This window comes from Camellia sinensis, chromosome 9 (genome assembly GCF_055761805.1).
Source record: "Camellia sinensis isolate YWXY chromosome 9, ASM5576180v1, whole genome shotgun sequence".
Classification (NCBI taxonomy): Eukaryota; Viridiplantae; Streptophyta; class Magnoliopsida; order Ericales; family Theaceae; genus Camellia; species Camellia sinensis.
In genome coordinates, this window is record NC_138969.1 from 169,865,528 (window position 1) to 169,885,658 (window position 20,131).

The window sequence follows — 20,131 nt, forward strand, 5'->3', positions numbered from 1 at the left end:
CTTTCGTCTTTCCTGATGGAGATTGAAATTCTTTCAGAAGAGGATCACTATTTGAGGAGCCCCAGTTAAGGAAAACTTTTGACTGAGCTACCTGTTCTGTTTTACGTGTTGTTGAAGGCGGTAGTTCGTGTGTTTGGACTTTATTAGTCCCCCAACTGGACCAACCACTTGGCTTTGAGCTTGTTTGTCCAGCCCCCAAGTTTAGTTTTTTGTCACTCCCCCATTCCTTACCAGAGTCATCATTTTGACTGGACTTCTAGAAATTGAAAGGCGACTCTTTCGTCTTTCCTGATGGAGATTGAAATTCTTTCAGAAGAGGATCACTATTTGAGGAGCCCCAGTTAAGGAAAACTTTTGACTGAGCTACCTGTTCTGTTTTACGTGTTGTTAAAGGCGGTAGTTCGTTTGTCTAGACTTTATTAGTCCCCCAACTGGACCAACCACTTGGCTTTGAGCTTGTTTGTCCAGCCCCCAAGTTTCCTTTTTTGTCAACCCCCCATTCCTTACTAGAGTCATCATTTTGACTGGACTTCCAGAAATTGAAAGGCGACTCTTTCGTCTTTCCTGATGGAGATTGAAATTCTTTAGGAAGAGGATCACTATTTGAGAAGCCCCAGTTAACAGAAACTTTTGACTGAGCTACCTGTTCCGTTTTACGTGTTGTTGAAGGCGGTAGTTCCTGTGTCTGGAATTTATTAGTCCCCCAATTGGACCAACCATTTGGCTTTGAGCTTGTTTGTCCAGCCCCTAAGTTTAGTTTTTTGTCAACCCCTCATTCCTTACTAGAGTCATCATTTTGACTGGACATTCAGAAATTGAAAGGTGACTCTTTAATCTTTCCTGATAGAGATTGAAATTATTTAAGAAGAGGATCACTATTTGAGGAGCCCCAGTTAAGGGAAGCTTTTGACTGAGCTACCTGTTCTGTTTTACGTGTTGTTGAAGGCGGTAGTTCGTGTGTCTGGACTTTATTAGTCCCCTAACTGGACCAACCACTTGGCTTTGAGCTTGTTTGTCTAGGCCCCAAGTTTAGTTTTTTGTCAACCCCCCATTCCTTACCAGAGTCATCATTTTGACTGGACATCTAGAAATTGAAAGGCGACTCTTTCGTCTTTCCTAATGGAGATTGAAATACTTTAAGAAGTGGGTCACTATTTGAGGAGCCCCAGTTAAGGGAAGCTTTTGACTGAGCTACCTGTTCTGTTTTACGTGTTGTTAAAGGCGGTAGTTCGTGTGTCTGGACTTTATTAGTCCCCCAAGTGGACCAACCACTTGGCTTTGAGTTTGTTTGTCCAGCCCCCAAGCTTAGTTTTTTGTCAACTCCCCATTCTTTACCAGAGTCATCATATGACTGGACTTCCAAAAATTGAAAGGCGACTATTTCGTCTTTCCTGATGGAGATTGAAATTATTTAAGAAGAGGATCACTATTTGAGGAGCCCCAGTTAGGGGAAGCTTTTGACTAAGCTACCTGTTTTGTTTTACGTGTTGTTGAAGGCAGTAGTTCGTTTGTCTAGACTTTATTAGTCCCCCAACTGGACCAACCACTTGGTTTTGAGTTTGTTTGTCCAGCCCCCAAGTTTAGTTTTTTGTCAACCCCCTATTCCTTACTAGAGTCATCATTTTGACTGGACATCCAAAAATTGAAAGGCGATTCCTTCGTCTTTCCTGATGGAGATTGAAATTTTTTTAGAAGAGGATCACTATTTGAGGAGCCCCAGTTAAGGGAAGCTTTTGACTGAGCTACCTGTCTTGTTTTACGTGTTGTTGAAGGCGGTAGTTCGTGTGTCTGGACTTTATTAGTCCCCCAACTGGACGAACCACTTGGCTTTGAGCTTGTTTGTCTGGCCCCCAAGTTTAGCTTTTTGTCAATCCCCCATTCCTTACTAGAGTTATCATTTTGACTGGACTTTCAAAAATTGAAAGGTGACTCTTTCATCTTTCCTGATGGAGATTGAAATTCTTTAAGAAGATGATCACTATTTGAGGGGCCCCAGTTAAGGAAAGCTTTTGACTGAGCTACCTGTTCTGTTTTACGTGTTGTTGAATGCGGCAGTTCGTCTGTCTTAACTTTATTAGTCCCCCAACTGAACCAAATTTTTTGGCTTTGAGATTGTTTCTCTAGCTAACAAATTCTATTTTATCTGTCAAAATGCATTTGTTTTCCTCACCCTAACATTTTCCATGTTCTATTGGAATAGATGGTGCATTAAGTTTTGTATCTTTCTAATGTGAACTTGTACAATATGTTGTTGTTATGCAATGCATCATTGTTGTGATTTTGTGTTTACTTGGATTCATGATATTATATTTCTATTTTAATCTCATTTTGTGGGATAATTGGTGGGGATGAATTTTCATGACACTCCTACTCTCTATAAATTTGAAAGCACAAACCTTAATTTTGTTTTCACACTCTGTCTCTCTCTTTGATATTAAATTTTCATGACATGTAACACAAATTTTTAACACAAACCTAGTAATACTCTCATGAAAAGCACAAGAAAAATTATTAACACAAATTTTTAAAATAAGTTTAAGTTTTTTCAAAAGTCTTCGTAATCATCTAACAAGTAAATTTGTTTTTTTTTTTAAAAAAAAAAATTCATAAACAAAATTAAAAAAACTAAATAAAGTGGGTACAAAAAATTTCTTTACACATCACTGAATCTATAAAGTGGGTACAAAAAATGGAGTTGTATATTAACACAAATTTTTAACACAAACCTTAAGTATTTTTTTAATTCAACATATATTCCTGTTATTCATAACAAACATGCCACATAATCTCTAGAAATTTAACAGTTATATATCAAGATACATAACTATACACACTATATTACACTTATTTCTAAACCAAACATTAAAAGCTTAATGTTTAATCTAATGATTGAAAATTCAAAGACCGAACATGAAAATTCCAAAGCATTAAAGAAATCTGACTGAGTCCATTCATTAATCCAGAACATTCATTAACTCATTACAATTCAATAAAGAAAGTGATGAACTAATAAAGAATTGCAAGGGAAAGAGCACTCCTCAACAAAAAAAAATGTATACAAATCTATTAAAGAAAGTGATGAACTAATAAAGAATTGCAAGGGAAAGAGCACTCCTCAACAAAAAAAAAATGTATACAAATCTATTAAAGAAAGTGATGAACTAATAAAGAATTGCAAGGGAAAGAGCACTCCTCAACAAAAAAAAAAATGTATACAAATCTATTTGTATGTTTGGTGAGTAAAAATATTATATTCACCTGTAACCTGTGCATATAACAATAACCCAACACAAGTCAACATTAACGTAGAGTTTTTTTTGGAAGCTCAACCCATTAAGGAAAAACAACACACCTGTTCTAACACCAAATAACACTACAAGAAATAATACTTTTTGTGTCACCTGTAACCTGTGCATATACAAAATTATTCATCCATCCATTCATTCATTCAATTCTCAACCATTCAATAAAAATATTTCTCCATAACCTGTAGCATTCAATTTTCAACCATATACACAACTTAACTATTAACCGTACATATCAAAGAAAATAAGAATCCATAGACATAGTATAATCTAACAAATACATATACTATCCGAACCAACAATTACAATTCAAACTACAAAAAAAAAAAAAAAAAAATTAATAACAAAACATATCAGCTGTACATGTTTTCCATAAACAAAAAATATAATGTAAATTGCGCCCATGCAAACATCATCAATCTGGCCCAAAAACATTACTGTATCCATGCCAACATTATCAATCTGCAACAAAAACCAGTGAGGTAAGTAATAAAAAATGCAGAGCTTGATTTTTGTTTAAACAGAATATGGTTCAATTTATTTAACAAGTAATTTAGCTTATGGAGAAGGAAAAAATTAGATAACTGAGATGAATAACACAACGAATATACCAATTGATATAGCAAGACTATATAAATAAAAATCAGTCAATCTACACGTGCTAAGTTTAAGTTTAAGGCCCTTTTTCAGTTAAGTTTAAGGCATTTTCGGCTCTAACTCCCAACCTACACGTGCTAATTACAATCTGTTTATTGTCACAGGTCCTATTTGTTATAGGGAAGGTGGCCGTGACATTCGAACGGTGGTTCGGGGGCTGTTTCGCAACTTCGCCCTCTTAACGCCCTTTTTCGGTTAAGTTTAAGGCATTTTCGGCTCTAACTCCCAACCTACACGTGCTAATTAAATTCCGTCTATTGTCGCAGCTCCTATTTGTGATGGGGAAGGTGACCGTGACATCCATATAGTAGTTCGGGGGATGTTTCCTATTTTTGCCCCCTTAAGGCCCTTTTTCGGTTAAGTTTAAGGCGTTTTCGGCTCTAACTCCCAACCTACACGTGCTAATTACAATCCGTTTATTGTCACAGGTCCTATTTGTTATAGGGAAGGTGGCCGTGACATCCGAACGTTGGTTCGGGGGCTGTTTCGCAGTTTCGCCCTCTTAACGCCCTTTTTCGGTTAAGTTTAAGGCGTTTTTGGCTTTAACTCCCAACCTACACGTGCTAATTACAATCCGTCTGTTGTCACAAGTCCTATTTATGATGGGGAAGGTGGCCATGACATCCAAACAGTGGTTCGGGGGCTGTTTTGCAATTTTGCCCCCTTAATGCCCTTTTTTCGGTTAAGTTTAAGGCGTTTTCGGCTCTAACTCCCAACCTACACGTGCTAATTAAATTTCGTCTGTTGTCGCAGCTCCTATTTATGATGGGGAAGGTGATCGTGACATCCATACGGTAGTTCGTGGGCTGTTTCCTATTTTCGCCCCCTTAAGGCCCTTTTTCGATTAAGTTTAAGGCGTTTTCAGCTCTAACTCCCAACCTACACGGGCTAATTAAATTCCGTCTACTGTCGCAGCTCCTATTTATGATGGGGAAGGTGACCGTGACATCCATACGGTAGTTCGGGGGCTGTTTCCTATTTTCGCCCTCTTAAGGCCCTTTTTCAGTTAAGTTTAAGGTGTTTTCGGCTCTAACTCCCAACCTACACGGGCTAATTAAATTCTGTCTGTTGTCACAGCTCCTATTTATGATAGGGAAGGTGACCGTGACATCCATACGGTAGTTCGGGGGCTGTTTCCTATTTTCGCCCTCTTAAGGCCCTTTTTTCGGTTAAGTTTAAGGCGTTTTCGGCTCTAACTCCCAACCTACACGGGCTAATTAAATTTCGTTTGTTGTCCCAGCTCCTATTTATGATGGGGAAGGTGACCGTGACATCCATACGGTAGTTCGGGGGCTGTTTCCTATTTTCGCCCTCGTAACGCCCTTTTTCCATACCAAGTGTTAAGCTCTATACCTATTCAATCATTTGTGACCCGAAATAACTAAGCAAGCACTATAATTTATGTAAATTTTTGCCCAGTTCAATGAATAATGAAGCAAGCACTATATAACTAAGAAAGCACTATAATTTACATTTTAGTGAATGAATGAGACCAAAAAGCTTTGCTGAGTTCAAAAGCTCCCTATTAGATTTAATAAAAAGGTTTCATCATTTATGAATTTAAACTGATTAAATTATAATCGTGAAAGGTAACAGCACAGTAAGCATTAAGGAACTATATACTGTAGTAAATTTTATTTGCTGCAAATAAAAAAGTTGTCCAACTTGAAAAAAATAATATGAAACCATAAAAGTTGGAAGGATCAAAAAGTGCACATAATTGGGAAGGCCAAGCTTTCCTGTAGCGAAAAATAAAAAATAAAATGAAGAAAGGGCTACAAATGTCCTACTAGTGGGTTTACAAAGTACTTAAATGGACTCTAGTAAACAAGATTGTAATTTTCCACATCTTCTACTTCACATGTAATTCAAATGCTATGCAATCTGTCATTCTGTTGTAAACCCTCAGTCCCTCACCAGATATGTGGTAGAAAAAGTCAGAATGGCCACATTAGGACGGGTTATCTCTTTGTCCAGAATATATATGCTTATAGATTTTGTGCCTTTGACTTAAAGAGGTAAGATATTTTGCCCTCATGGAGATTTTGAGACATGCTCATGACCATAATGAATCGTAAGCCTCAACCTTGAATCCATGTATAAAGAGAACAAAACCTTGCTCAAAGCTTAGAATGTCATCTAGCATTCAATTAGACATCCTAAAATCTAAGAAACCAACATACTTCACCAAATGAATGTCAATGTCATAACATGACTTACTAGAACAAAACCAAACAAACATAACATATATATATATATATGTATACAGAAACCACAATAAAGAGATCATGCAAAATAAACTACATATTGTTATGGACAGACCTGTTGTTTCTAGCAATTGCCAGTGATGCTACCACCTCTGCAGAAAGAACATAGATAGGACCATAAGCATGCAACATGTATTCACTACCAATCACATGTCCTGATTTCTCATACCTGGAAATATTTGTAATACAAAAAAAACTGAAAAATTAGGTTGCGAATAGTTATACACACTTTATCAAATATATACATTATTGCATAAACAAAAAAACACAAAAATATATATTTAAATGAGAGGGAGGGGTAAAAGTTTTCCTATCTACCACTTCAGTTTAGAGTCAATTATCACAGGTCCTTTCTTTATGCATCCAATGTAAGTTAGTGAATGGCTTCTCTCTTTAGCCAAAAGAGTTGCAAGTCGATCTGTTGGAATTGAGAAAATGGTATTAATAGTAAAAGACCAGCAATAGTTAAATTATTGAACTGCGACGAAACTATTAGTTGCCAAAAGTACTATTTGGCGACTAAATTTAAATTTAGTCGCCAATAAGTAATATTTATTGACTAAAAAATTTTAGTACCGGTATCTTGAACCAACGCCGACAAATTTGAATTTTAGTTGCCAAAAAATGAACTCTCGGCGACTACAATTTGTTTAGTCGCCAAAAATGCTTGCCAAAGGTGCGATTTCTTGTAGTGTAAGCACAGAAGCAGATGGGCAGCAAGAACAAACCCAACACTAAGTACACCTAAATATAAACAAGACCTATTTATAGAATAAACCATGTACATCCCACATGGAAGGCCAAAATTAGGTCCAGGAAATACATATAGTATCACAATAACTATTTCAAACATAATAACAAAGTAAATGTTCCAACTATATGAACACCATCACGACGCATCCACAACAGCATTAAGCCAGCAACAGCAACACACAGCCGACAGCAACCAGAATCAAGAAACAGCAAGCAACCAGCAACCAGCAACCAGTAACAAGCAACAAGCAACACAGCAAGCAGCTACCCCTTCCTTCAAAACAGTAACAAAAATAGCAGCAGCAGCAGCATCTAGAATCTTAGAAAATAAGTCACAATTACAAGATAAGATAAGCCAAAAGCCAAAACTATATAATAAGCCACAACTTAAACAATGTAGACTAATCCAAGTGAAAACACCACCTGAAGATAATGTTTGAATATACTTACCAATGTTGGTTGTTTCTAATGTCCTAATTTTTCCCCTATTCCACAACCCCTTCCATGGGTTTGTCTCCCGGGTCTCTGACTATATACTCTCTATATATCTTGCACTGCTGCACGTACGACTCCCTCGCCCGCTTTTGTAGAAGCTGGCTGCACATCACCAATGGCTGCAATACAATCATTTGATACCACCTCCAGCAAACCTTCACATACGGCACTAAGCTGTGAAACGCCATCATCCGCTACATTATTGTCATGGTCTATTGCTTGGCGTCCCCCTCGCCCTCGCCCTCGCCCTCGTTCTCTACCCCTACCTGTCCCTCTGGTAGGTGCATGGACATGGCCCTCCCCCTCCCCGTCAATGTGGAAGTCATGGGTAATGAGTGGATCAACATGGTAGGTAAAGGTTATATGTGGTGTAGGGGATGATGGTGGGATAGGAGATGATGGTACTGTGAAAGGGTCGGGTGCGGTCAATGTCGACGCAGAGGGAGTCATAGTAGACAGACATGTAGTAGACAGTGGTGCTAAGGGAGTCACCGGGGTACCAACCGCTGCCCTATATGGGGGTGGTGACCAGGAGGGGTCCAATATATGGCCATGGTGTGTGGAAGTATGTTCAGACATTAGAGGATCTACCTCAAGGGCAAACTGGGATGTGTAATTGGTACATTTAGGTAGGGAAGTCTGCGGTGTATGCATTGCTGTAGATGGACGATGAGGGGACAGGCCCATGGAAGGCCCCTCACCAAAGTGTTCCATATCGAAATAGTTCAATTGATGTGCATGACGTGCGGTAGGATGCGGTGGAGGCATTGATGTCGATGGCTCAGTGGATGGCATATTCGGGTGTGGCATTGATGTCACTGTAATATCTACCCCCATATAAGAATCCTCGCCAAAGTGGCCGAAATCTAGTCGGTCACGTCGGTGTGCCTGCTGCAAACCATCGTACAATAACTCCCGTATCTCGGCAATGGCATCCAATCCCTCTCTACCATCGCGTGTAATATGGGCAGCGTCTGCCATGTGATGCCCTCGTAACTCTACGAACCTGTAATGTAATGGTAGCTGTGTTACATAACCATCAATGCCAAATAACAAACATACACAAACTTAAGTAAATGTTGTTTTGGAGAATATAAAGAACTTACCAATCCCTCTAAACTACCCTCGACGCCTTGGTATCCGAAGGTAGCAATGTCACTCGGATTACTAAGCACTAGACGTGTATGACGGCGAAACCATAACATGTATGGATCCGAAGATGTAAGCACTTCATTGCTCTTCTCAACATGGACAATGGTGTTGCGTCGGTTGTTCCACTCACCAATAAATGTCTGGTATTCCTTTGCCCAATCAATGGCCATTTTGCCACGCCTATCTCTAAAATGCATAGCCAAGTGGGTGTCAAAACGATCAGGCACACTCTGAACTCGTCCAAATTGTCTAAGCACCCGGTCGGGGAGATGTCAGTCAATGATATCGAAGCATATAAGTGGCAGTTGTGCCATCCATATGTCTCGACCAACGGTACAATATGATGGGAAGCTAGTCATGATGTCATCCTCCATCGCGTAAGGCTCCCATATGAACTGCAATAGCAATGCAATAATTTAGAGATCTATTTGTACCACGGAGGTTGACAAACAAAAAAATGGGTAAATTCACATGAACAAATTACAAACCTCCCCCTCCATCATGCGGTCGAACTAGTCTCGGAAGATGACACTGACATTAGTCGATATCACCTCATGGCTGAAGGGAACCCTCCACCTGCAAGCTCGCAGGTCATATGGTAACAACTGGTCACCCTCCCCTATGGCACGCTCGCCAGCAGCAATGTTCGACTTCCGACTAGGGGCGATCCTGCTCAATCTCTCCCACGCCCAAACCTACAATGAATGATGCCATTATTAATTTATTACAATAGGCACTTTAGAAAACATGGCAATTGAGAATATGAGATAAAACTACAAGTCATTGCAACTCACTTGTAACAACACAAGTGGGCCAGCTATCTCCTTTGTATCAGCCTTAGTTGCCCGACACAACATCCTGTACAAACATGCCAATGTGGCACCACCCCAGCTGTACTCTTGGATATGGTCAAAGTCTCTAAGTAGTGGCGAAAACATCATCTTCACTATATTTTGTGACTTATCGGGGACGAGCACCCCCCCAATAAGCCACATAATATAGGTTCGAGCATAATGATGAACCGTCTCATCGGATGCATCATGTGGAAGGTGACGGAAATGCTCTGATATCCATTTCAACTTAAGCGATGATCCTATGAAGTCTTCTTGTGTAGGTGCTGCTCCTAACAACTCCACACATAGCGCTATCAAATCATCCAACTTATTTCCTAGGTCTTTTCTAGTGACCGTGTGTCCGTCAACCGGTAGGCCAAATAGAATAGCCATATCTTGTAATGTAACTGTGGACTCTCCAACAGGAAAATGAAATATGCGCATCTCTATGCGCCACCTCTCTACGAGAGTTGTAATGAGATGGTGGTCCAATCGAATAGGTCTGATCTGATACACCCCATAGAACCCCGCACGGAGTAGGCAACGTAGGACTCTATGGTCCAAGGCGGTGTCCCATATGCCCGAATCAAATCGTCAGCATTTCAATTTCGGCTGATCTTTCACCTGCACAAGACAACGTTGTGTTGCTTGTACAAATGACAATTGAATTTTCATAATGAACCCATCTTCTATTAACTGAAACAGTGGGTGAGATAACCAACATTTTAGTGGTGCATAGTGCGTAAGTGGTGTAAATGTACAAAGATAAATACATATAGACACAGATTTGCAGTGTCATGGCATAGAAATAAAAGGCTTCATCAAAACTAATATAAGTTTTAGAATGTTTGGTACACCTGTTAACGAAGTTGGGTTGTACCCTTCACTGTCGACTGCAATGGGGGTTTATGTGGTTTTCAGTTAAATTAGAAGGGCGTAAAATATAACCAAGCCGTCATTTCATCATTGAGATAAGAATTAAATAAGTTGGGGATCAAATGAATACAATGAAATATTACAGACTAATATAACATATAATGAATATATTTTGAAGAGTTCAAAGTCCTTTATTTTGAAATGAAAAATGTCGCTCGAACTATATTAATGCAAGTTGTTGTAGTATGAAATAAGTTAAAAGTTATTTAAGTAAACGAACAAACTAAAATAGTCACTTTGTCAATAATTGAAATTGTTTGTGTTCTTATTTTATATAATTTTTAGGACTGTAAAAATATAAAATAGGAAATCGCTGGCAAGTAGACGATTATGTTATTCGGAATTGGCAAAACGCTTCACTAATGAATCAACAAATGAGAAATCATAACATATTAAGTGCATTATTTATTATTTCTTAATTATTTAACAAAAGTGAATCAACATATTTTTCTCCTAGAGTACTACATAATTATTGAGTCATCCTAGAGTATCATGTGGTGTTATTTATATAATGTTCCCAACTACTTACGTGATGACAATTTTTACAAGAAATAATGTTGACTCACTTTATTAACTAGGTAGAAGACAAGGAATGAACAACTGGGCCTTCGTTTGGCATGGCAAAAAGACAAAATAGGCTAAAAAGCCAATAACACAAAATGTTACATCTAAACAATATTCATTTCATTTTTTCTTTTACAAAAGCCAAAAAGCCTATCCCAAGTGAGGCTTTTTAGCCCCAGGCTAAAATAGCCAAAAAGTCAACCCACATCCGATACGAACCCCTTCATGTGTTTATTTGGTACAATTTATTGTAAGTAAAAGGCTAGTAATAAAAAAGACGCTGAAAGCATTATTTCTCTAACATTATGGTAATTAACTTTTTCAACTTATTTAAAAATAAAAGTTGCACCAACAGGCCAATACGCAACTCTGAAATTATAATTAAAAAAAAACTACAAACAATTCATGTAAATTATACTAAAAATTGTCTCATCAAAATTGAAAAAGTCAATGTGGGTTAATAGTGTGAAAACAGTTCGTACCATGAATTCCAAAAACCAGCGGGTGGTTCCCACTGTTACAACACTTAACTATTTTTGAAAGGGCAAACTCCACCTATTTTTAAAATTTTTTATTGAAATTTATCAATTGAAATAATGTTGTTCAAGTAAGGAAGTAGACAGATCTAGTTTTCCACACTGCGGTGGTACTATGAGTCGCTGAAATTGGATTATTTAATAATTTTTTGAGTAGGTAATGGGTGATGAACTAGGACTTCTGATTTGATGATTATATAATATTATTTTGCGCTATAAGATTATGAATTCAACCTCTATAAAAAAGAATTTTGTTTGTGATATTTATTTCTTCTTTTATTTTAGGAATTGTATTTAAAAGTCCTTTATCTCATCGTAAGCGTGAACTTGGGGTAATTGTTAAACTTGATGATTATCAACTATTTAACGCCGTTTTTTTTTTTTTTTTTTTTTGGTTAAGCTAGCGGTCCATTTAATATAATCTTTTTCGTTCTCTCTCTTTATGGACTAACGTTTACACTTGGGGAAATTTGTCTAAACCATTGAAATGTCCAAATAGGATGATCCATGGACTAACATTTACAGTTTCACATTATATTATGTAACAACTACAATGTTTGTGTAGTATTCAAATATCGATTATAAGTAAATAATTCATACCGACTGACGCCATATTGTATCGGCTCGATGCTGATGAATCAATAATGGGATCTCCTCTGGTAAATGAGTCATAGACCTGCACAAGTTTTCACATATGAAATCGATATCCGATAACAAGAAGTTTGACAATAGTACATACATATGCTGACAAAATTAGAATACGACCTGACAGTATATCATAGGTATACAAACTGCAACACGTTAGGGAAAACAAAAAGAAAGGGCATGAAATGAAAAAGTAAAAATAATATCACGGAAGTGTGTTCATCCGCAGTAACCCCTAATATCAATTATCAGCACCATTTCATATCCTCTGCGTGTCTATAAATAGCAGTACCCCAACTACGATCATTTTCCAACCCATATATTTATTTTCATTTTTCTGTGTACAAGAAATGTCTTCGAGGGGTGCAGGCAGTTCACGCCAACGAAGGCTGCCTAAAGTGTGGCTACTACCTCCATTTAGTTATGACTACATGAGCGAAAAATACTCTAGCCCAAAGGATTATTACGCTGGTATTCGGGCAGAATGGACATTCAGGGTAACGGAGCAGGAGAGCTTGTTTAATGATCTACGTAACATAGGGGCATCGGTACCTCATCGTCGTTCCTTGAGCATGCTTAGACGAAATGTGGGTGACTATGAGGAAGCAGATAGCAGAATTCAAAAAGAGAACAACAGAACGTTGCTGCGGAGATGTCGCCATTTCATGCTTCAACTAGCAACTGAAGTGGCAGAAGCAAGCAACAGAGAATTGACTATAACTGAGCGAAATCATGTCTTACACTATAGCGATCCCGGTTGTCCTTTTACTATTCTGTTGTATTCCGGACTCGGTTCTGTGATGTTGGTGGTGGTATACCTTGTTGTCATTCTTTAATTTCGCTTGATTGAGTTTTAGGATGTATTGGGCAGAGTTGTTACAGGTTGGTTGGGCTTTGGTTTCAATTCTTTGTTGCCTAGTTTTTAGGAGGTCTGCTCGAGCGGGTCTTCTTGCGCTCGAGCGGATATTGCACACTCCCAGCATTTTGATGCTCTGCAGAACTTCTGCAAGCATGTTTTTCACGCTCGAGCGGGTTTATTTACGCTCGAGCGGTGGCGCTCGAGCGGGTACTCTGGCGCTCGAGCGGGTAGTACTTTTTAGTGTAAGTTCTGGGAGGGGGAAATCTACGCTCGAGCGGACTGGTTTTCGCGCTCGAGCGGATGTACTTTATTCTTGTGTCTTGGCGCTCGAGTGGGCCTCATTACGCTCGAGCGGACCTAGTTTTCTGTTCTTGACGCTCGAGCGTTGTGTTCTCCGCTCGAGCGGGAATGTCGTATATCAGTTGGCAGCTGGGCATTTTAAAATCACTTTTTACATTCTCTCTCTCTCTCTCTCTCTCTCTCTCTCTCTCTGACTTTCTAAAAAGACATTTTGAGAGTTCCTCTCTCTAGAAACTCCATTCTCTCTAGGGTTTGATCTAGTTAGAGTGTTTCCTTTTCCTTCGGCCTTTGTAAAAGTTGGGTTGATCGTCGAGGGCTACACTTTGATCCGAGAATATTGAGTTTTGGAGCACGTTGAGTTTCTTCATCTTCTTCCCTTGAGCTCCGATTTTTGAGGTAGGGATTCCTACTCACTCTTATGGTCTTTGACATAGATTTTTGGTTGTTTTGATAAAGTGTTGAAGTTGGGTAATTTTGGGACTTAGGGTTTCGAAATGTTAAAAGAGGGTTTTGTTATTTTGATTCCAAGAATGTGTATTATGAGTTTCAAAATAATGATATTGTTGTTGGTTGTTGATATATAGACCATTGGGTCAATATTGGGAAATGGGGTAGAAAACACTAATTGGTTATATAAATTAATTGGTATGATTAATTTGGGAAAATTGTGGTTATATGGAATTGAGTTGGAAATAATGAAATTGGCTCATTATATAGTAGAATGGTGGAGTTGGATTTGTTAATCGCTCACTTTTGAAAACATTGATATTTTATCTGTTGGAGCTTTTATTATCTGTTTAGAAATAATTACTTGGACTACCAGTGGAGGGTGGTTTTGATTGTTGTAGACAATGCATGATGATTAGGCAAACTAAAACTAATCAATTGGATATGTCATAGAGTATGACGGTTGATAGAATACATTAACGTTATGTATTGGTTGATTGTGTATATGACCTATGTGTATATACGTTGTGTGTATGGGAGGAGATATGGGCTGTACTCCACGGTTTAGGGGAAGATAGGGGATGGACCTCTAAATCGGATGTTGTTTGGGAGGAGATAGGGGATGGACTCCATTGATACAACTCATATGCTTGTCAGTTAATGTGTTGATACAGCTTATATGCTTATCTATGGAAGTGTTGATACAGCTCATATGCTTATCTTTGGAAGTGTTGATATAGCTAATATGCATATCTGTTGAAATGTGGATATAGCTTGTATGCTTATCTGTTGAAATGTTGATACAACTAGTATGTTTGTCTATTGTAAAATGGGAAATGTCTAATATGAGTCACTGTCTCATATAAGTGGTTGGCCAGGTTCTGAGCCGTTGATGTAAATTGTGAAATTGATAAGAAATGGAAACTGAAATGAAACATGAACATAGCGGTCATGAAATGGAAATGGATTATGAATTGATTTATAGAACTTGAACATTTATCAATTGCTAACGTCTTAGTTATTGCTCATACTGTGTTTAACATATTTCTACTGGGCGTTGGCTCTCCCTATGTGGGACATCATTTTCAGGTACAGGTAGTATGCCACCTCCAAGGACACAGCTTGGATGATGATGAGAGTTGAAGACTCTTTTGTTTATTTTGTTTGTATTACATGTATATCAAGCCAAGGGCTTATTTTGTATAGAGTTAGTACTCTTCTTTTGTGTAACCAGGTGTTGACTTGGAAAGCAGTAAGCCCATAGAGCATTTGCTTTTGTTGTTAACATGTAATACTATTGTAAGAACTATTCTGATGAATATAAATGGTTGGTTTCTCTTATATAATTGCATGTCTAGTGATGAGTTTTATGTATTTTTTTGAGGGCATTACATACGCAATGAAAAATATCTCTCTGACTACTACATGTCAGATGAGGAATGACAAATCAAACATGTAAGTGTTGTTGTTCAATGTGTATATGTCGTACCGAGTCTATTTTCAACATATGTAACCTAGGAGTTCAGTATGTGTGGCTGTTTTATGTTGTTGATGTGTATCGAGTCTATGTTGTGTAACCATCCACTACATTGTTGTTGTTCAACTACGTTATTAACCGTCCGTTGCACTATGTGTTACTGTTTTATGAAGCTTAAGTTTATGAAAAGTGTACATTTATGTACACTCACCTATAATCATGGCCTACAACATTTGTATTTGCATTGGTAACTTGTGACTACCCATTATATTATTTTCGAAAGAATATTTAATAATGAATTTCGGGGAAGCAAAAAAAAATTGTTTACATTAAAGGGACCAAACGAACGCGATCAGCCGGACAGCCACATTTTATTTGAAAGTATAGACCCATTTATTTGAAATGTTGTGCATTTTCAGTGAAACCATTACACAAGTCATAATTTCACATTCTAAATTCTCCTTTTATTGATAACTTGTGCATACGCATTACAAAGCCATTACAAGAGAAATTGTTCCGCCAGACATCGAAACAGTTTCATTCATTATCATCATCATCTGACATCTCAATGTTAGATTGATACATAGTGTCCATGCTCCAACTTAAATATTGTTGCGCATCATCCATTAAGCCATCTTCAGCACACTCATTCGCTATCTTCTGAAGTTCAGACCTTTGCAAACGTTGGGTCATGCGATTAACTTCATCGCGAATACGATGCAATGCCTTTTGCAACAATTGTGGAGTGTCAATTGGCATACGCATGGCTAGTCGTCGAGGAAATTTAATATGAACTTCACGACATAGCTTAACAAGAACGGTTGCTCGTGTTATGCGAAATTCCCACCCAGCTCTCATGGTATTGACGGTGCGATGTGAGTAACGCAAATTTGGATTTAATGGGTATTGAAATTCATCTCCGTCTGCAACCCAATGGCAACCCATTGCGAAATATAGATCAACCACCGTATATGTCATGATGATATCTCTCGATTTTTTGTGTAAACATGTGGGTCTGCTAGGGTGTGATACTTATAGTGGTGACTGGGAACAGTAGTTCCAACATGCAGAACACATAAAATGGAGATGGACACGATTACTCATGTCTGTGTGTTTACCGTAAGTGGAAGAGCATTATCACGTCAGCTTTTATGACATGAAAAAACGTGCTTTAACTTTATGTCATGATGGTACCTATGTGTTTAAAATAATTGGAAAAGCGTTGTCACGTCAACCTTTATGACGTGGAAGAACGTGCTTTCACTTTATGTGATGATGGTACCTGTGTGCTTTTAGTAATTGGACGAGTGTTGTCATGTCAACCTGTATGACATGAAAAAACGTGCTTTCAATTTATGAAATCAAGGTAGCTGTGTGTGTAAAGTAATTTGAAGAGCGTTGTCACGTCAACCTTTATGACATGAAAAAACGTGCTTTCAGTTGATGCCATGATGGTACTTGTGTGTCGAAAGTAATTGGACAAGCGTTATGACGTAAACGTTTATGACATGAAAAAATGTGCTTTCATGTCATTAGGAGATGTCAATTCGATAGATTTCAAATCCATACAGCTGACGAGGGTTTTTAGGAAATTTGAAAGTCACATATAAAAACTTTTTAAAACTAATCATTAATCAATATGTACTAAATTTAAGAGAAATTTCTTGCCTGGAAAAATGGGCTTCTGTCACGTAATGAAAAATTTCTTACCTGGAAAAATTTCTTGATAACTAAAAAACAGTTCACCACCTAACAAAATGTGCCTACACATTGAATATTACATGCATTTATATTGTTGATTAATAATTCATTTCACATTATTGTGATAGGAGATAAGGTACACATGGTACCTGTGATTTTAAAGATATTGTCAGCACGTTGTCACGTCAAGCTTTATGACATGAAAACCCATGCTTTAAGTAGATTTCAAATCCACTACTCAAACTTTTTAGAACAACTAAGCATTTACCAATATGTACTAAATTTAAGACACATGATTGAATCGATAAAATGGTCTTCCCTCATATAATGAATTTTTGGAAACTAAAAAAACAATTCACGACCTAACAAAATGTGGCAACGCATTAAATATGACATGCATTTATATTGGTGATTAGTAATTCATTTGACATTATTGTCATAGGAGATAATGTTCACATGGTACCTATGTGATTAAAGTTATTGTCAGTGTGTTGTTACGTCAACCTGTATGACATGAAAAAACGTGCTTTCACTTTAAAGGAGTTGTCATTTGGACAGGAAAGAAGTACGAAGGTTTGAAGAGGGTTTTATGTAGATTTGAAATACATTAGTCAAACTTTTTACAAGAACTAAACATATACGAATACGTAGTAAATGTCCGAGAAATGATTGAATTCATAAAATGGGCTTTCACCCACGTAATGGATTTTGGAAGAAACAATAAAAAAAAAAATAGTTTCCCACAGAACAAAATGTGGCAAAACATTGAATATAAACTGCATTTATATTGGTGATTATCAATTCATTCCGTGAATATTTGTATTTTTCTAACATTAGATAAACTGGTGTCCATCGAGGTCAGGACACAATCGACCATCAACGCACCAAAGTCTGCACAATCCAGTGCACAAAGGACACTTGCAACAACTAAAGCAATTGAAGAGATTTTCCATATTTGACCAAATCTATGCCATTAGTAATTGAAGTCGTAAATACGTTATCAATTTACTGAATACTGATTCATTGAATATTACATTGACTCTAATTCAAAGAAAGTAGCGTGGAACTAATATGTAAAGAAGACAAAAAACTACTGTCGAATCGATCGGATTCTTGTTGGACATTTTCTCTTATCATGCCCTCTTTGCAAACACAAATTACAATGGTGTAATCCACTTTGTCTGGAAGTATCCATTTCGTTGTGGATACGGCTATGTTGAGGACGACCCATTTTAACTTCACGTTGTCGAGCTGGAATAGCAAGCAAAGTTGGGTAATCATTGTCAAGCCAATATTGCTCGTGCGGCATGGGCCTAAACTTCTGCGCGAAGATACGCTTGTGGACTTCCAACCTATACTCTGATGCAACGAAAGGAAAAGGGCCCTCGCCCAAGTCTGCTGTCACAGCAAGCATGTGGGAACATGGCAAGTGAAATAATGTGTACTTCCCACATGAACAACTTGGTGGTCGGAGACTAACTATTTGACGAGCACCACCCCCCATCCCATGCGGTGCTGTCCTCACCTCATATTCCCCTATTCCCCTGCAGGAAAAATGTATGTACGTGGATTAATATGCATATATGTTTAAATATAGACTAACATCAATGATCGACGAGTGCGAAATGTTGATGTGTAGTGAATTCGGTGCATCCAATAAAAATTACCTATTAATCGGTACCAACATATGCACATTCGCTTTAGCTTGGTGCTCGTCAATCCATCGTTGAACATTAGTCGTGTACAAGTGACCCCGATTACTCGCATTTTCAACAATGGTCCTGCCCTCGTCAAAATATTTCACGAGCCGATAAAAAGTTATCTCAACTGATGCTATAATGGGAACACTGCGTGCGCTTTTTAGTACACCATTGAAGCCCTCTATATGGTTTGTCATCAATATGCCCCAACGACAACCACCATCATGGCACAATGTCCAATGAATAGGGTTCATCTGTCTAAACCATTGTTCAGCATTCTTCTCGAGCTTGTAGATATCGTCCATAATCTTGTTAAACTTCCGCACTTGTCGTGCAGAACCAGCTCTCCACACAAGATCCTTCGCTACTGTATTGCCGAATCTTTCATTGAAATTGCTACATATGTGTCGCAAGCAATACCTATGGTACCCTCTTGGTTGAACTGCTGGATTGTCCCAAATTCTTGACATGACACTAAGCGAAGCTGTGTGTCGATTGGATATCAATGTGACCCCCTCTCGGTCACGGCACACATGTCGCCTAAGCAAAGTAATGAACCAACCCCAACTCTCGATCATCTCCTTGTCAACAACAGCAAAGGCAAGAGGTACAATCTTGTCCGCAGCAGTCACTGCAGTGGCTGCAACAATCTTCCCTTCGTATTTCCCGTACAAGTGTGTGCCGTCAATGCATATCACTGGACGACAATACTTGAAACCTTCTATTGCAGGTTTAAATGCCTAGAACACATAGTTCATGTACATCTCAGTTCCGATTGAGGTAGAGTGCAAATTTGGAATCATGTTCCACATGACAACTGTGCCTGGATTGAATGCCTATAATGCAGCCATATATCTAGGCAACCTTCGGTACGACTCGTCCCAGTCACCAAACACCATTGCAACTGCCTTCGTCTTTGCAAGCCACGCTTTCTTATATGATATAGTGAATTGAAACTTCTCCTTCACAACCCCAATTATGGTAGCAAGAGGCAATTCTGGTGATATCTGCAAATATAAATTATATTTGAATACATTACAGTCATAATGAAATCCAAAAAACAATAATCTATCTAGCATGGCACTTACCGCAATTTGTGCCTTGATGAAATGAGCAATGACCTCGGACTTGAGGTTGCAATTGTCCCTATTCATTCTAGGGTACACACACTGATACGGCGCTTCAAACCTTCTAATTTGAAAGAAATCTTTGTCTTTTAACTTCGTTGCCCAAACCCTCTAGTTGCAGCCGTGCTTGCACTCGGCCACCCAACTGTTTCCTTTGGATTCTATGACCTTGCATTGTTGATTGCGCTTCAGGTTATACAACTGAATAGCGTGCATTAGTCTTTTCTTATCAGTAAATATCATTCCTTTCTCCAAATGAGCAGTTTCGAAGTCCCACAATGGCCAACGTTCGACAACATCACGGCTAGTGATGGAACCATCATTGTCGAAATGCAAATTGTGGTAGAAAGGGATATGGACATTTGTGTGTACCTCCT

General features: G+C 38.2%; 1 protein-coding gene and 1 pseudogene across 1 annotated transcript; both read right to left on the reverse strand.

Annotated features, from left to right (window-relative positions):
• Positions 1–8,901: 8,901 nt before the first annotated feature.
• Positions 8,902–9,906, reverse strand: LOC114285469 (serine/threonine-protein phosphatase 7 long form homolog pseudogene; annotated as a pseudogene).
• An 8,111-nt stretch (positions 9,907–18,017) lies between these two features.
• LOC114285470 (uncharacterized) lies at positions 18,018–19,781 on the reverse strand. The gene is made up of 4 exons (XM_082889549.1): positions 19,716–19,781; positions 19,524–19,634; positions 18,595–19,367; positions 18,018–18,471 (listed from the first exon to the last, which is right to left on the reverse strand). The coding sequence occupies exons 1-4, from the start codon at positions 19,779–19,781 to the stop codon at positions 18,018–18,020; spliced, it is 1,404 nt and encodes a 467-aa protein (XP_082745675.1).
• Between the last annotated feature and the right edge of the window lie 350 nt (positions 19,782–20,131).